The sequence below is a fragment of the Syngnathus floridae genome, chromosome 8 (genome assembly GCF_059516105.1).
Source record: "Syngnathus floridae isolate MCC-2025c chromosome 8, RoL_Sflo_1.0, whole genome shotgun sequence".
Classification (NCBI taxonomy): Eukaryota; Metazoa; Chordata; class Actinopteri; order Syngnathiformes; family Syngnathidae; genus Syngnathus; species Syngnathus floridae.
The window spans coordinates 6432666-6450021 of NC_142420.1; the positions used below are offsets into that span (position 1 = coordinate 6432666).

The 17356-nt window shown below is 42.5% G+C and overlaps 1 protein-coding gene across 6 annotated transcripts in view; it reads right to left on the reverse strand.

The window, feature by feature from the left end:
- Nucleotides 1-8824: 8824 nt before the first annotated feature.
- Nucleotides 8825-17356, reverse strand: part of myo16 (myosin XVI) — a 67271-nt gene continuing 58739 nt past the window's right edge. For 5 of the 6 annotated variants that reach the window (XM_088382990.1, XM_088382987.1, XM_088382986.1 and 2 more), the window contains exons 33-35: nucleotides 15356-15508; nucleotides 15148-15230; nucleotides 8825-11554 (exon numbers count right to left, since the gene is read on the reverse strand). In XM_088382990.1, coding sequence (XP_088239116.1) covers nucleotides 11381-11554; nucleotides 15148-15230; nucleotides 15356-15508 — 410 coding nt within the window. In that variant the 3' untranslated portion in view covers nucleotides 8825-11380. Of the gene's footprint in view, nucleotides 11555-13988; nucleotides 14106-15147; nucleotides 15231-15355; nucleotides 15509-17356 lie in introns of all 6 variants that reach the window. The other variant, XR_015859846.1, reaches the window with a different exon arrangement.

The following is a 17356-nucleotide window of genomic DNA, read 5'->3' on the forward strand; positions in this document are numbered from 1 at the left end:
CATCACATCCCAGCAAACACATGCATGAGTCACACTGCTAACCGACTCCTTCATTTGCATCCCGACGAACAAATGTTGACTTGTTGTCGTAAATATCAAAAAAGAACATTCGCTTTTAGCAAAAACAAAAAAAACGGCAGGAGATAGTCCTCAACAAACATTCTCATGAATCAACACCTTGGGTCATGTCCTAAAACTGCAGTAAAGTGAAATCCACTGGATTAAGAAAATTAGCATGTTGGAAAGAAAGATGAGCCTGACTCATTATATCAACTATTCTACGTCAGACTGACATTATTACTCGTTACCTCGAGAGAATGAACGACAATTTTGTTCACTTATCCAATATCAGCTTGTCACCGGTCATTGGTGTCAACCAGGGCACCATCCTGGTTCAGTGATGTCACACTTGTAGCCCACACAAGATCCATCCAAAGGGCACGGTTTAACGACCCGGGCCATAAAGCAGCGGTTCTAACAAGCTGCTTTTTATATGAGCCAATATCACACTCGCACTCTGTTAAGACGTAAGGGACCAATAACTGGTGGCCTTAATGGCCAATGCTTTTCCCGCCCCGTGACCTGGACATCAAAGACGGGAGGAGCTCAGATCTTTATATAAAACGTCTTCGTTGGTTCTCCGTTGTGCACCTGGATGGGTAAAAAACAAGAGAGGAAAGAAGACATCCAACAACCCCTACTCATTATTTTTCCCCTCTCTGTTTTTCCTCCATCTCCGCCACCTCCTACCAAACAGAGCTATACTTTCAGTCCATCATGTGACTTCCTTCCTGTTGTTTTGACCCTGTTTTTTTTTTTCCAGCCTCAGGGCCATTGGACACTCTCCTCCGAAACAACACACACATGCTGATTGAACAAGATCTGAAATCGGATTCTTTTTACTCTCAAACGCAGCACGAGTACAAACTCCTCGTCGCGGCGGCGGTTTTGAGAGACAAAAGGATATGAGGAGGAGTCGCTGTTGAATCTGATTGAACTTTAGAGGAACTCAATGACCACTCTCAACTCGTCTTTATGGTGCTCTCTGGCTGACCTTTCCGTCTGTGAGGAATGGCAGACGGCAGCCCGGTGGGGGTGGGAGGGGGCAGACGCCGCGACGCAGGTTGTTGTGGTCCAACTGGTGCAAGTGTCACACTCTTTCCTCACTTTGGATTATTGGCCTGGATTTGGATGAGATGTTATACAGAAAATGACCATGATCTTCGTAGGCCTACTTGACAAAAAAATTGACAAAATTATTCAATGTTGGACCAAAAATGAACAGAAATATTATTCTAGTGTGTACATGTAAAATGGAGAAGAGGAGATGGTAGTACATTTAAAAGGAATGCAAGATCTCCAATTCATGATACTCCTTCACCCTCAGCCCACTGATTAAAAAAAAAAATGGCAGTTGTGATGTTTATGAATGAAATTCAAGGACATCCTCGACACACAGTGCCCGCGGCTCAATCAAATCTACCGAAATCAAGTTACGCCATCTGCGCCGCAATTTAGACCTGCTTTTAGTTTACAATCGAGTGTACTTTTAGTCACCAAATTACCAGATGGACCGGCGGCACTGGAATGCCTATCGAGGTTTAGCACACTCTACCAAATTCACAAACACGTTAAACCAGATTTGCCGTTGCCTGGAAATGAAGCCCATGGACTTCCCTACTTTAACCCTCCTAGCTTAGGTAGAATCGCCAAAGGCACACAGTTCAAAGGAGGTATGTCATATATTTTGTTGTAATGATGTATTGCATAGCCCAGCCCAATAAATGATTGGATAGATGTATTACTGGAAAGATGAGATAATTCTCTTATTGTTTATACCAAAACCTCATCCGTGAAATTTGGGTCACTGTGACTCACTTTTGCTGTGGCAGATCACATATGCTTTCATTGTCTTAATGGGCACTCAGATTTTCCCTACACTCTGGGTTCTGCTCCCCGAGGTAGAACCACAAGGCTAAGGCACCGCCCCCTTGTCATCGTCGTAATGAAAGCCATACTTGCCATTTGCCCAGCAGTATATGAGGCGGACTTGATGGTTGCTAATTTGCAGAAGATAGGACCGCCCCCCTCAAACAAGGCCAATTTTGATATGACGACAAACACGATATTTAGAGGAAAGCATGTCACAGATATAGAAATGTCGCACACGTCTCCTTTACGAAATGTATACGCATATGTACACAAGACGGTTTTGAAAGTGACTGCGAAAGGTCACATCTTTACATACTGTCGCTTAAGATGTTGAGGTCAATGTTATCAAAACAATAAAAGGTCAAACAAACACAAAGGACCAAAGCTGTGATTTCACCGCAGACGTGTTCAGACGTCAAAGTTCTTTCACTGCCTTGTCCTGACACACAACGGGCGTCAAAGTCGATCCAGCGTGTTGCCATGGTAACAGATAAGGCCGTGCGTTATCGCTCCAGCTCCAGAAAGCATATGAACTCTATTTGCTAAATATGAACGTGTTTGGGAGAAAAAAAAAATAGATTCGATTCAACAAGAGTTCAACTTTCCGTGCTTGAAAACTAACCCCCCGAAACATCTCTGGCTTTTATCAGTAAGAAAGCGTCCTCTCAACAATGGAGGAATGCTATTTGCTCTTGGGAAAGAACACTTCGTCTCCAAATGTAATCTCCGTGTGCGCGAGAGGCATACGGGAGCTCAACCGCGAGGAAGGGGGTGTTTCCGTTGTGTTTGACGGCTGAGGGGAACACTCGGTGCTGGAATAATTAAAGTTGCCCTCAGCTACAAAACGTCCTGTTCCCAATTTTGGGAGCGTCTAACCTAACCGATCCCCCGCACACTCCTAGATTCAGGCGTGCATGTCAGCAATGTGTCGTGGAGGAGCAGCCTGACCTGCCTGTCTCACGTCAACCATTTGTGCTCCTACTATGCCGTTGTTTTGTATTTGTAGCTGTGTCTGCATTCGGGTAGGCTAGTGATGGACTAGTTAATTCTGACTAGAAATGTGACTATCTCATCCTGTCTATGTATTTAAGAGTTTGTGTCCAGATTGAACGTTTTACTCACTCTGTGAATTGTTATTGCTCCACGAGGCTCGTTTACGCAACGGAAAGCCCCGTACTCTCGAGGCCTGCCCGCCATTTACATCTCCTACCATTTGTCATATGAGAATAAAGCAAGTTGTATTTACAGCGCGTCTGTGTATAAATCCACTCTTCAGATGCGTGAGTGGAAGACAAGCCAGGAAGCTTGGAGCAAATATGGCCCAGATGTGTTTGCATGCAAATACGGCGGACGTTGCAATACTTTAAGGAATGTGGCACACGTCCAGGGGATCTGCGGACGCCACGCTCGAAGCCCAGATATTGTTCCACTAAGATGATGGCGGGGTCATTGGAGCATTTGAGGTAATTGGCAATCCGTGACGTTTCAGCAAGAGGTGGGGCGAACCTTGGACTGTCAATCATAGGGAGCTTCGAGACAAACAAGAATTCCCGCTCCCACATGTAAACTCCACACGGGAAGGTCGGAGCCTCTCGACTGTGACGCAGACATGCTAACCACAAGGTCACCTGATGCCTTTCATTAGGTACAGACAAAATGTTATCCTACCTTTTAAAAATACATTTTGGAGCTCAAGGGAGCAGTTGTCATGGAAACGTAATTGTTGGAACGTGATCTCCCTTTGGTACTTTAATCCTACAACGTCACTATCTTCTGTGACTATTCTGGCTTTGTGACATATTGAAATTGTCGTTCCCCTATGTAATCTGGTTTAATAAACAACGAAGGCTGATTTTTCTGTTACCGCCAATTCAGTGACCTCCAGAGCCCTTTGACAAGAGTTTGGTAGACTTTCACAAATAATTGAACATGATTTATTTTGATTTTTAGAATGAGTATAATAGAGTATAACATTATAGGTATAATGGAAATTAATGATAATAATAATAATTTGCTTTCCTAAACAGAAAAAAAATGCTTTAGTATGGGTGTAAACAAATGTGAAAACCCTTTTAAAGAATGTTAGTACCTGAGTCTTGACCCTATTTAAATTCCTTGTGGAGTGTGTTATGGCAAGTTTTTTCTGGAGTGTGTATTGTGAGGAATTTGGACATATGCAGAGAAACTGTATATAGATGCTTGGAAATAGGGATTTTTGTATGTTTTATATGTATTCTCCCCTCAATCCCTGCTATCCTTCAACATACTGTACATTCTATTGGATTATCGTATTCCATACACAAATGTTTTCCTCCAGCTCCGGCGTGATTTTAAAGGTCAGAAAGCAGCAAAGAGCTCAATGTAGTGGCAGCATTCACTAACAGAGAGCAAGTGATGCTGCAAATTACATTGTGTATACCACTTAAGTAGGCCATTACAAGAATGTAATTAGTCAGAGGCGGGTTGATTAGATGGTTAACCAATGCTTGATTAAAAGATGGGCAAATGCTCATTAAGACAAGATGGAGGGGGAGAAACAAGACCATGATCTGCTTGGAGGAATGAATGAGACCACCATTGGGTGCGGTCCTCATTAGAAGACGACGACGACGTACAAATGGGCTGAGCTTTTTTTTTATGTTTATTTCAAATGTGGTACAACCTCTCCCAACTCTTTGGACAGACTAATTGTCTATAATTAAAGGAAAATGTTGCTTTTTTAGGTACATAAAAAAGGATGCTACAATAATGAGTAAAAACAATTAGAAAACTAAACTGAAATGCTATTAATGTGTTTCAGGCCACCTGAAAGCAACATATTTTTTCCGTTTTGTGTTTTTAAAAAGAATAATAGCACACATAAAAGCACAAAACAATATCGTAAAGAGCTGTGAGCTAGTGAGTGACATCATGAACCGGAAGTCAGTCTTGTTGGTCGTCGACCACATGGTTAGTTTGGTGTTAGCATTTCCCTGATACTACTTATTTCGTATTTATGTCTGACTGTTTATTTCATCATTAAAAGATCATTGGCGACTGTGCCTCTCCATGCCCACATGCCAGCACAATACAAGTGGGCTACCTTATTTACTCAATTTTCTTTTTTATTTACGTTTTGACTAGTTCAACCAAGGCAAAAATCAACCAAGCAAAGGCTCGAGTTATGAACACGGCACTTGAAAGTTAAGGTTACGCTGGTGACACTGGACTACAAGGAGACCATTAAATTATAGAGCATGTTAGGTACAAAACAATGTACAAAAATTAGTATGATTTTTTTCTTGGTTCAAAAGGCAAGATGGCAAAAATGAGAGAAAAACCTTCTTAGCTACTAAAAGGATGGTATGAAAACAATAGAAAAGTGATCTGTCTTCTTTTAGGCACGAAAATAAGATGCTAAAATTAAGGCAGTAAAAACAGGGGTGGAACTACGTGGTGGCTAGGGGTGTCCCTGGCCACCCACATATCATGTGGGAGGTTTGGATCCCTGGATTTTTTTTTTGACATTTTCACATGGAGGTAATACTATTACAACCCTTCTTACTCTCCCACAAATATTTTAGAATAACCACATATTTAAAAAACAATCTTATAATTGATCTGAATGCAAACTTCAGAAGAATCGGTCTTCAGTAAAAACAACGTCAATCAAACAACTACTTTGACATGTTAGCAAGCAAAAAATGTTGCATTTTTACATGACATAAATTTCAATCAATCAATCAATCAAGTGCTTTTTTGTCCAACTTTTTGCTAGATTCTTGACACCCACAAGAAAAACCAGGTGCTTTCCGCACCAACGGGCAGGATTTGAACAGGTTCTTCCGCATCAACACACTCCTTACATTCATATCACTTGCATCTGTGCATGCACTTCCTCACAATCGATTGCCACTGGCGTAACCCTCCGGGAGCGTGTACACAGCTATGCACATGTCGTTTTTCTACGAGCCCGCTCGAGCGTATAGTGTGTTGTCTTGTGGGAGTGGCCCGACTTGTTCATGTAAACATGTCATACAGCAGGGAGAGGTTTTAAGAAAGCTGGCCCCAGGGACAGAAGCGGCACTGCGGTTGCCTCCACCCTCGAAGAGGCCCCCCGTTTCCACGGTAACCATGCAGAGAATATTGACACAATTTCTCACATACTGTAGTTTGAGGAGGTCCTATATGCCTGACTGCAATGTTGCTGTATGTCTTAATGTGCATATGCAAACAACCCGTGTTAGAGAAGTTACAAAAACGTAAAACAGGAAAAGTACACACTATTTGACTTAAACTAACTGTGTAAAAAGGCTTTTATGTTGAAATTTTTCAAGTACAGTAAGCCTTTTAAAAATTACTTTGTTTAGTAAGGCTTTTATTCATTTTCTTTTTTATTGGTTTCAAATTAGAGTAGTAGGCCCTCTAACAAGAGTTAGGGTATCAAATAAAGGTTAGAGTTTCAAACTAGGGTTAGGGTTTTGATGGCGGGTTTCAAATTAGGGCTAGAATATTGAAGGAGAGCTTCAAATTGGGGTTAGGGTTTTAAAGTAGGATTTCAAATTAGGGTTTTAAATTAGGCTTGGGTTTTGAATCTAGGGTTTCAAACTAGGGTTCAGTGAATGAAACAGGCAGCCAATTTCCCAAACTCCAGTTTACTCGGGGCGTCCCACCTGCCTGCCTGGCAATATCTCAATATCTTGCAATCAAAGATATACGCTCTATATTTTTCATTGTATTGTAATACAATTATGTCGTCCGTATCCTACAACACATTGATGACACCGTTAGACCTCATTAGTGTTTCCTCATGAGTGCCATTGAGCACGTTAGCACAAACGTCAGCCCATGTGACCTCGTCAGCAGTATACGGCCTCGTTAATTGCCACGCTAATTAGCATCATCATCAAAGCGAGGGTGGATTTGCTGACTGCTGGCTAAGCGCAGAATGGAAGGGGATTGTAACGTGGGGGGTATGCGGTCGTCTGGATGTGACCGGGGTGGAGCAGACAGAATTCATCTTCTGTCACTAATCTCCTGCCAGTGATTTCACATTTGCCGTTTCATGTTTGGAGGCGCATTAACGCGGGAGCGCGATCTCAAGACGAAAGGCGGCAGAGCTCACTGCCATATTGATGGAGGCCATATGTAACACAAGCTGCTCAACCAATGTGGACAGTAGAGTTGAACTTAAACTAGTAATATATTTCGCAAATGTATTATTCCGGGTAGAGTTAAATACATTTAGATTATTCTAAATATAAATAACTTGCTTTTGCTGCTGGTCACGTGACGCACGGTTGCGTTGAATGCAAAAAAGGAAAACCAGAAATATCATTGCCTGCCTGCTATCACGCCACGACAGGCGAAGAGAAGTGCACAAATACCCAACAATGTCATTCCTGCGCTGAAAACGCATTGTTAGAGAACAAAACAGCTGGCTAGTGGGGGTGTATGGTTTTGTCAATAGCACAGTCTCCTCCATGAATCCTAGCCTATTGCTTTAGTAGTGGTTTATAATCGCAGAAGTATGTCTACACAGCACAGCTTTCGTTGGCTGCCGTCTAATCGCATGTGTCGAAGTCTGATCCCATGTGATGGATGTGTCTGCAGAGAGGGACCTTACAGTCGTTAATTGAAAATTGAGACAGTGTTTAGATGACGCTATTGATTTTATCATAGAATGGGGCTGCGGTGTTGCACTGAGAAATGAGCCAGGGCGAAAGAGGAACGACTGCTGGGGTCCAACGGGGGGAAATAGGTATCGGGGGGGAGGGGAGGGGTCATAAATACGCTTGTAAAGCCTTCTGATGTGGAACCTTAAAGCCAGGCGAGCGACTGTCCGGCCAAGGTTGAGCAAGACTATCGAGTGGCCTTTCTTCGCCGATCGATCAGATGGCAGCGAGACACTCCCCTGGCTGTTTACGAGTCAACATACCTGCCCACAAGTAATCAATGGGACCTGCGTGTCATGTTTACCTTTTGCTATGTTTCAGGATCTGAGCACACGTCTCAGTGAGAAGAAAAAACACAATGCTGTTTGTTTGTCTCTGGTGGCTTTCAAAGCAACCTCAAGGGTCAAAACAATTCAGAGAACACATCATTAGGTATACCTAGATGATCCAATGGCACAACAATCTGCTTTACTAAGACAATACTAACCTTGGTTTGAAACCGTGATTCAAAGCCATAACGCGATCCCTAACCCTCGTGAAATACCTTAACCCAGGCTTGAATCGGAGATGTGGAATTCTGGCTTGAAACTTTACATGGAACTTCCAAACCTCTCTCAAACCCTTAATTTGAAAGTCTAAATCTACCTGTAAATCCCAATTTAAAAAGACCAATCCAGATTTATAGACCAATTCCCGATTTCAAATTCTCCACCAACACAGGGTTTAAACCATTCTTTGAAATCCTGACCCAGATTTTAAACCCCTCCTAATTTCTAATTTGAATAAATCTAAAAATCCAATCCTTGTTGAAAACCCTAAACCAGTTCTGTTATCCAAATTTTAAACAATCCTGACACCGTCTTAAAATCTACTTTGAAAACCTAACTCTGGATTGAAACCATAAACTGAAACGGGGAAATCGACTTTGTCAGAGCTTCATTTAACATGAGTGTTACATGAATGTATTTTTAGTGCTGATGCAGACCTCAGCATCCTCTGTAATGAACACATTATGACATAATCTATACAACTTGAGAATTATCATCTTCTTGGAGGCTGTATTGCTGATACAATGCTTGTATTGGACATCGATGGGGAGCGTATTATCCGATAAATTGCATCCCTAGACTATCACAATTTTTAAATCAATCATGAAAGCTATTTGGCACATGTATTTGAATCTGAGAATGAACAAAACTTTCAGATTACTGTAAAAAAATACAATAAAATAAATAGGCTAGCACTGACACCGTTGTGCTTTATTGCTGTACAGTATTTATAAACATAATAAACATTTAACAATAATACAATCTCCCTCCCACACACAAACGCATGAATGCATTTTAGGATTTGTTATAAATTATATAAAAAATACAGTATAAAAAAAAATCTAAACAATGAGACACATTGCTCTTTATATGTCAAAACAATAGTGCACAGCTGGATTGGAGTGCTAAAAAAAATGACAGAAAAAATGTGAAATGGATGTAGCACCAAAGATGCCCAATTAATTAATCTGGCAACATTTTGCCTGACACAAAAAGATGGTGAGTGTGTGTGTCGTCTGTGTGTGTGTGTATGTGGGCGGCTTGTACTGTAGATGGATGACGAGGTATGAGACAGCGAAGTGATTCACAAGTGTGATGGGAAGCAGTCGGCCATGTATAATGTCTAATCTTTTTAGCATGTTTTAACAGCTGGGCTTTTATCTGCTTGACGTGTGGTCATACAAACACTGTAGTGATGGTAATGATAATAATAATAATAATAATAATGCCGGTCTAACCATAGCAACCTCCAACTGACCTCACTGTACATTTTGATATGCTTCACCCATCTTTCTTCATCGCTGGAAAAAGGGAGATCAGTGCTAGAGCAATACTACACAGCTGCTGCTTTTTGTGCAACCACTATTGAATCGATTACTGCTCAGTGACCAACAGGTTGAAATGTGAATGGTTGTTTCTATAGACTCACAAACTGACTGCTGACAAATCTAAAGTGAAAATGGAGTGATGGGTGTGTGTGGCGGATGTTGTCCACCTTTTTGCCTCCAGATTCGCTTGAACAGGATAAGCAGTGGAAAATGGATGATCAGTGTTCACGCCATGAGTTTGCTTGGACAGATTCTACATTTCCTGCAAATCTGAAAAAGAAAAATTTAGAGACCATTGGCTAAAAACTACTCCTACTGATGAGTTAACGCTACCATAAATCGGTTACTCGATTATCAGTGTGTAGGTGTGGATAAAAAGAATGATTACACGTTGCTGTCCGTTAATTGGTCGATGGAGAATTGTCCACTCTGGCAAGATGACAAGATTGGAATGGTGGGAACTTGTCTTGTTTGAGGAAAAGTGATGACAAAATGTTCTTCACGGCTGTCCTTGTCTTTTGTTGCGTCACATTCTTCTTCTTTGATCAATTCGTGTGGGGGTTACTTTGTCAACTGGAATCCAAATGTAGGCTGTCTGCCAAGAAAGTAAGTGATGCGGTAGGTAATAGAAAGCATGTCACGATTGTGAGAAAAGACGTCGTAATTCACGGAGTTGTATATTTGTAAATTATTTTGCTATCAGAAGCACTTTCAGTTGTTTATTTTGAGGCTTCAGGAAATCGAGTTCTTTTGAATGGAGCCACAATTGATTGGTAACACCGAATCAATCAGACATATTGAGAACAATCACGAGGAATGAGGAAATCATTTCGAGCTATCGATACGTTTTGGTTCTAATGATTCCGACCCACCTTCAAAAAATTTGGGCGGTTATTTAAGCACCACCAGGCCTATTAAGGTAATGAAAACATATCTTGTTATTAGAACAAAATGGCAGGCCAGGAGAAGGGAGGGATGAAACATTATTAAATAGAATAAAAACAATTTCATTGCCATTGACATTCTTAAAAACAAGGTATTCACATTTTTAAAACAAACCTCAGTCATTGCATCGAACCCAAGGCAATCTTTCATCTCGGTCAACATCGTTTCATCTCTGTGCTTGGACACCACTCACTATTTACACAGCAGTTACCGTGGAAACACCCGTACAACTACTCGGAGCCATTAACAAGGAGGGAGGAGGTCAAACACCAAAGGGCGGCAGGGTGGCGGGAATCGGGTCTGTCAGTTGGGGTCAACCGCTACGGAGAGTAACAGGGGGAGATTCTGTACAAACGAGGACATCTGCTTCTTTTCCACCGTCACTTTTCAACACGTTCCTCACAGGACGTGGAATGAGAACAGGCTGGGTATTCTAAGGGCTATCATAGACACTTTGGCACTGACAGAACAAGTGATGCCATGCTGTATTTCTAACTGTCGTGTCAGATCTCTTTTTTACTACAAAGCAAAGTGCAGTAGAATGCATTCGTCCAGAGGCGTTTGTCAAAGGCCGGCGGCGGAGAGAAATGCACCTTTGGAGTCTACTGAGGTTCACCCGATCCGCTGTTGGCATGCAAGGCTACTCAGCGAGAGATTTCTGAAACCTGGAGTGTGTTGAAAGGCCTTGGTTGCGGTGTAAACTTGAAAAGTCGCTGGAAAGCTCATCAAGTATAATCAGCAGCACCTTTTTTGGGGGGGGAGGATGGACCTTTGACCTTTTCCTTCTCACACCAACCATGCCAGCTTCTTAAAATAAATATGTCTATATTTACATGTCCCTGGGAATCTTAATGCTGTCTGCTTTCCACGCATTTCTTTAGAGTCACAAAGTGCTTGGTAAGTGGCAGGGTTAGGGGGCGTCCTTTGCTCAGAGGCCACTCCATCGGGTGTTCTCGAATCTTCGCGTCCTACGTCATGGTGAATTCTTCCTGCTGGACCAGAGCAGTGCGGGCGGCACTGGGGGAGACTGAGGCGGTGGACGGTGTTTCCAACCCTTCCGCCCCTCACAGTGCGCCTGCCGCCATTGCAGGAGCTCTCGCAACGTTGTGCCCGCATCCCCGTTGGTAAGACGCAGCCTCTGGAAAGCCTACGTTTGGACAGAGGAAGAAAGTGTGTCGGTTCTGACCGGCCAGATGAATACAGCGGAACCTCTAAAGCCAAACAGCTCAGAATTTAACCAATTTTTCAAACATAATGTCTGAGACCCAAAATGACTTGCTGATGGGAAAATGAAGCTTCAAATTTGCTTCACGAACCGGTTGTATTTAATATCTCCTCGAGATAGCACCCTCCCTTCAACTCTACCGACTTTCCATTTCTCAAACTACTTCATTTAAACCAACGGTGTCATCTAGAAGAGTCAAAAAATAAAACTGGTTCAAGAAGCAAATTTGAAGCTTCACTTTGCCATCAATACTTGTTATTGGGTAAAATACTGTAATTTTTTAATGGATCATAAAGCAGACTTGCAATTTCTTTAGTAGGTTTTGGGGTTGTATTTGGGTCTAAAAAATAGTAAATCTTAATTTCCAAATGGGCATGGCTCTTTATTCAGCTTTTTTCAATTTAACATATTTTTCTGTGATGCCACCACAGAAAGGTAGCAGAGATGGCAAAGAGTGAAAAAAGGATATCAATTTAACACCGGAATGGACTTGTTCGAATTCCATTATTCCAGAATCATTATTTCAAATCCTAGTGAACAGCTTTTACATGAATTTAGAGGTTCCCCTGTAATTATTTTATGGTCAAATAGGACCTTAAACGACAAAATGATGATTTAGAGGTTGGGAGCAAAGTGCAGCATGAATGGCAAGCAAATGGGAGTTCTACGCAAGGAGACAAAATCAAATTAATGGAGCAAAAAGATTGAGCACGTGTCATACTCTAATCAGGCAGCCATTAGAGTCGACGCCTACAGTCTGGGAAAATTAGGACATGGCTATCATTTCTATCGGAAAGAAGATGGAGATGTCGCCATCTCTCCCGAGATGATCGACGTCAGCGTGAAGCGGGCGGGGAATTTCCCCTTCTGATTGACAGCCCTATAGTGCCGCATTCACATCTCCTGGATGTATTGCCTCAAAAGGGCTCACGTGTATTACAGTTGGGGTCGTTCAGCGGGGACCATCTCCAGTGTCCCGCCCAAATGTACGTACACATTCACAGAGTACATCGCTCATCTGTGAGTGGATATTCTGGTAGATCAATCAGAGATGGGAATTCCAATCTGCCTCAGTCAGTAATTCCAGAAAGAGGAGTGAGCATGGTTGATACATACCAGAATAGAACATGGAGGTTATTGATGACATCACATTACAACCAGTGAAAATTTCATCTACCTGCACAATTTAGTTTCGAAGCCAGGACTGAAATTCATTCTTGAAACAGATTAGTTTAACAATTTGATTACGCTTTGTGGCCTTTGGTGGTAGTGTTGCAGAATTAAATCGCATCAAAAAGGGATTTGTAATATTTTGGTTACGCTTTATACAGTTGCCTACATAACTGAAAAGCACAACCACAAATCTGATAATTAGGTAGTGCTTTATAAAAATAAGTTGATGATTAACCGTTAGACTATAACTTGTAATGAGTAGCAGTGTAAAAAAAAGGGAACTCAAAAATTCAAGGCAACAAATTGAAACATTTTTAAGTTGGCGAAATCAACAAAAAATTTTCAGTTAATGTGAAAACTGGCTTTACATTCTCACCCAACTTTAAGATATAAGTCTCATAGTTCCATTCTAAGCTTTTGGCTGGTGCTGCTGGAGGGATTAGTGCTGTCTACCTTGTACACGAGAAAGAGAGCGAGAGAGCGAGAGAGAATTTGATAGAGTCGGCATGCCTCAAAGTTCGCGTCCCTGTATAACCTGAAAAATCAAGGTCATTTTGTGAGCAGCGCAGTCAAGTTCTTCCACTCCACATTAGGAAAACAAGGACTTTGTGGACTTTCTGCAACAGAGAGAATCTCCTGTTTAAACAGAGAAGGGCTGTCAAACACAGCTGCCGCCAAGGTCACCATAGGGTAATTATGAAGGCCGCCTCATGAAATGCATTCCATCAGTTGAGGGTTCTTTAGATAAGAACCTCATCGTATCCAAACACACAGAAAAAACGGACGAGTCTACCATGACTGTCCTTACTACAATTTGAAGATATTGTTTCACTAATTGCTTAACAATAGCCAAGAAACTGAATACAAATGCCTGATGGAAAACAAATGCACAAAAATAAGATGCAGATAAGAAAGAGCCTCACTTGTTCTGGAATCAGATGTTAATCATAAGCAGGGATCCGTTTCCAGAAGAGTTTTAAAGTAAAAAAAAAAAGCATTGATGCTTATTTCAATGTGACCCCCAAAACATGCCCCCGAAATAATAATAAGCATGACTGATGATCTTACACTTCCATAGTAAAATGATTTCACCACCAAAGATGGGTTCCCATCAGCACTTTGATGAACTCACAATGGATTCGATGGAAGCATCGTTACAGAATGAATTTCCGGACGGACTCACCACATCCCTACATGTGGACTGCAGCTTCCAGTAAGCACCCCCCCACCCCCCGCGCAACACCCTCGTCGATCAGAGGGCGGCCCCAGCTCCAAATGGAGAAAAATTGAGATGACCCCTCTGGAAGATAAAGGATAAAATAATAATCTTGTGGTCATTGGGTAAACATATGAAGACATATCGACAAAATGATCATAGATCAAGAAAGTACTCTTCAAGGACTTTAATAGCGCATGCGACTCGGTGGGGTTTGTCGCACATTGATTTTTGATCTTATTACTGGTGAACTTTGAACTGAGCCGGTACACCAGGCAATCAAGATCTATTACCACCAAAAACTGAGCAGCTGGGAGCCTGTTTTCCTCATATGGCCATCTAGTTTAGAGGCAATCTGACAAAAATGGTAGTTTTGCTTGTGAGAGATATTAGTGTGGTAAACATTAAGCTATACTTGGGCGAACAGTTCACTCTTGTTAAAATTGACAACAAACGTGTGTGTGTGTGTGTGTGTGTCTGTGTGTGTCTGCGCTCAAGGCTTTAAACTTAATCCTGCAACCAAACACCTGAGTGCAGAGGCAGGGAAAGCTTGCACGTCACGGGTTGCATATGTTGCCCTAGGGAGGCCACTTTGCTCACAATGTAAACAAAAACAATAACAGCTGAAACCTAAATACATTTCAACTTAAATCATGATATTAGTTTGTAAATGTGCACGTCAGTATGGAAAATACGGCATAATGTTGTGGGATCTATTATGTATTACTTGTTATAAACTTTGACTCTTGTTAGCCAAATCAGCAGCACTCGACCAAAGCACCAAATTTAAGAGTTGGGACTTGTTGTCCTGCCATTTTTAATGATGTGTAGAAGTTCTAGTAGATTCTGATGTGACTGCTCCACAATATTGCGTCCGTCTACTCAATTTTCACTTGATAATTTAAGTTTTAACCTCACACTCATCTGAAATTATCTGGCATAGCCTATTTGTAGTGTAAATACCCTACACTTTGTGCTCCTAAATTCTCGAGTTTAATAAGGTCACAACAGAAAGCAACAGTCGCCTCTTGTAAAGAGGATTAAAATAAATCAAGTTAAGAACGACTGCACTTTTATTACAAACACATACGATAAGTCTATGCACGTGTGTGTGTTTGTGTGTTACCTGCATATGGTGACTATCCATGTGCCTTTGCAGAGAAGATGTGGACATGTTTGACTTGACGTGACTGTCATCCTCCAGTGAACCTGAGCACACAATTACATGAGGCGTCTGAAATGACTTGAGCAAGACATCGTCATCGATTTAGGACTGACAGAGTCACTTTAGGATGAAAGGAAAGAATAGTTTGAAATGCAAAAAAAAAGTCTACCATTGGAGATCTGGTTGCCGTTCTCAATAGGGGCGTGGCTTGATGAGTGAACTGCATGATTGTTGGCGTTCTTGTCCTGTAACTGCAGTGATGGCGAGGATGGGGCGGAGCCACACTCTTCCCGGCCAGGTAAATTGATGTTGGAGTTAAAACCTGGAAAGAACACACTTGCACGTAAAGTTGAGAATGTGGAGTTCTGTGTGTCTGCTGAGGGAAATTTGTGGTTTTATCTACCGCATTCTACACATCTATGTTCATTCACACTATTTAGGATTCATTCAGCTGTATTTGGCTGTCCCATTCTGAGAATATGTTTTTTCCCCCCCCACCTCCAGTTCATCCATCCAACGCCAGTGATTGCACCTAAATATAAACCCGCCACCCTCAACTCATGTTCCCGGTAGGCCGCCACGTGATAACAGGCAACGCAGGTAGAGCAAGCGGTGGCGGTAGACGTGAGAAAAGATGAGTCATGTCCCAATCACAACGGTATGACAATGACGAAGACCTGGCTTTGGGTTCAATCCCTGGCCTGGAATGCCGCCGTCGGGGCGGAAGGGGTCGGGGGTGGAGACTTTGAGTCTTATGACAGTGATTTCCTGCAGCCTGCCAAGACCACCTGCCCTCTCCCGCTGGCATTCCGGTAGTTTGCTCATTCCCCGAGGATGAGGGAGGCAGCTGCTCCTCACAGAAATGTCGAGACTAGCGACTGTAACCTCTGTCCCCGCCCCTGGCATCAGGTATCACACTGAGCCGCTTAACGGCCGAGAGGGAACGGAAGTGGAGCATCCTGTTAAGCCCGTTGGCATCCCGCCGCTCTCAGATCTAAGTGGGCCGCTTTGCTTGGCCTACTCAAAATAACAGCAAGGTTGTGATCCCCACCACCCGCCCCCTCAAGTGCCAGCTTCCCTGTCACAAACCCAGTTTCCATCACGCCAACACAGTGCCTGCGTAGGAGCGCGTGCTCGCCCGTGAAGAAAAAAAAAAAAAAAGCTGACAACGTCACACTTCAGGCCAATGTGTCAGCGCCAGAGCTCCTATTTCGCCTCTTATAAGGCCTTCAGCCTCTCGCCCCCTGAACACGCTCTGGCAACGTGATGGAGGGCGACCCTCGGGAAAGCAAATACACAAGCCCTGTGACGGCAACGGAGTCTCGCACTTTCTGCTGAATGCAATTTCGAGAACCTCTTAGATAACCGTCCCGGGTCTCCCGGAGCACCGCTTTTGGCCCGTCAGACTGGCTTCTGTAGAACACGAGTGAGCTGTTAAATATTTGATAGGCATCCTCATCATTCCGCTGCTCATGTATTATTAAGCCCGCCACAACTAATACTCCTCCAGGAAACAGCCACTCGGATGAATACGGCATGGGAGGACAGTTTCTCCCTTGGCTGGAGTGTTTTCGACAGCTGTGAGAATTAAACTTGATTCTAAAACTATCCTGGGATGTCTGACATTGGGTCGTTTCAAGTCTGGTTGGGTGTGGTAAAGTACAATATCAATTTGACCAAATTTACACATTGCATGGAGTTTCCATCTTGCCAATTTTTAAAATGGAACAATTAGATCCAGGTGGATTTTGACGCACTTACACGGTTGAAATGAAAACGACTTTTCGGTTCGAAAAGGTTGTCGCCACACCCCTAGAAATTAGCCTAGCTATTTGTTTTTCTTTCAACAAATTTTCCACTTTCTATTTTCCGGCAGGCTGGATTGCCCTGGGGCAGAAACTCGAATGGCCCATATAGGACTTGAGCGGAAAAGCGTCTAGAACAAATATGGTAAAGTCGCGTTCGGTCAAGGACTTAAATTGGTTTGGAGCGTACTTGGAGTTGGATGCATTCTCTGTTGGGGAAACTCAACAGAGGGAGTCTTTGGTTTACGACCGGCTTCTGTTTGCCGTCTTCTGCAACAACAGCATTTTAGAGGAACGGATAAATCATTGTTGGTTTTTTTATATTTTTGTCCATTTTCATTTTAAAACTGTGTTGTGTAAATGGG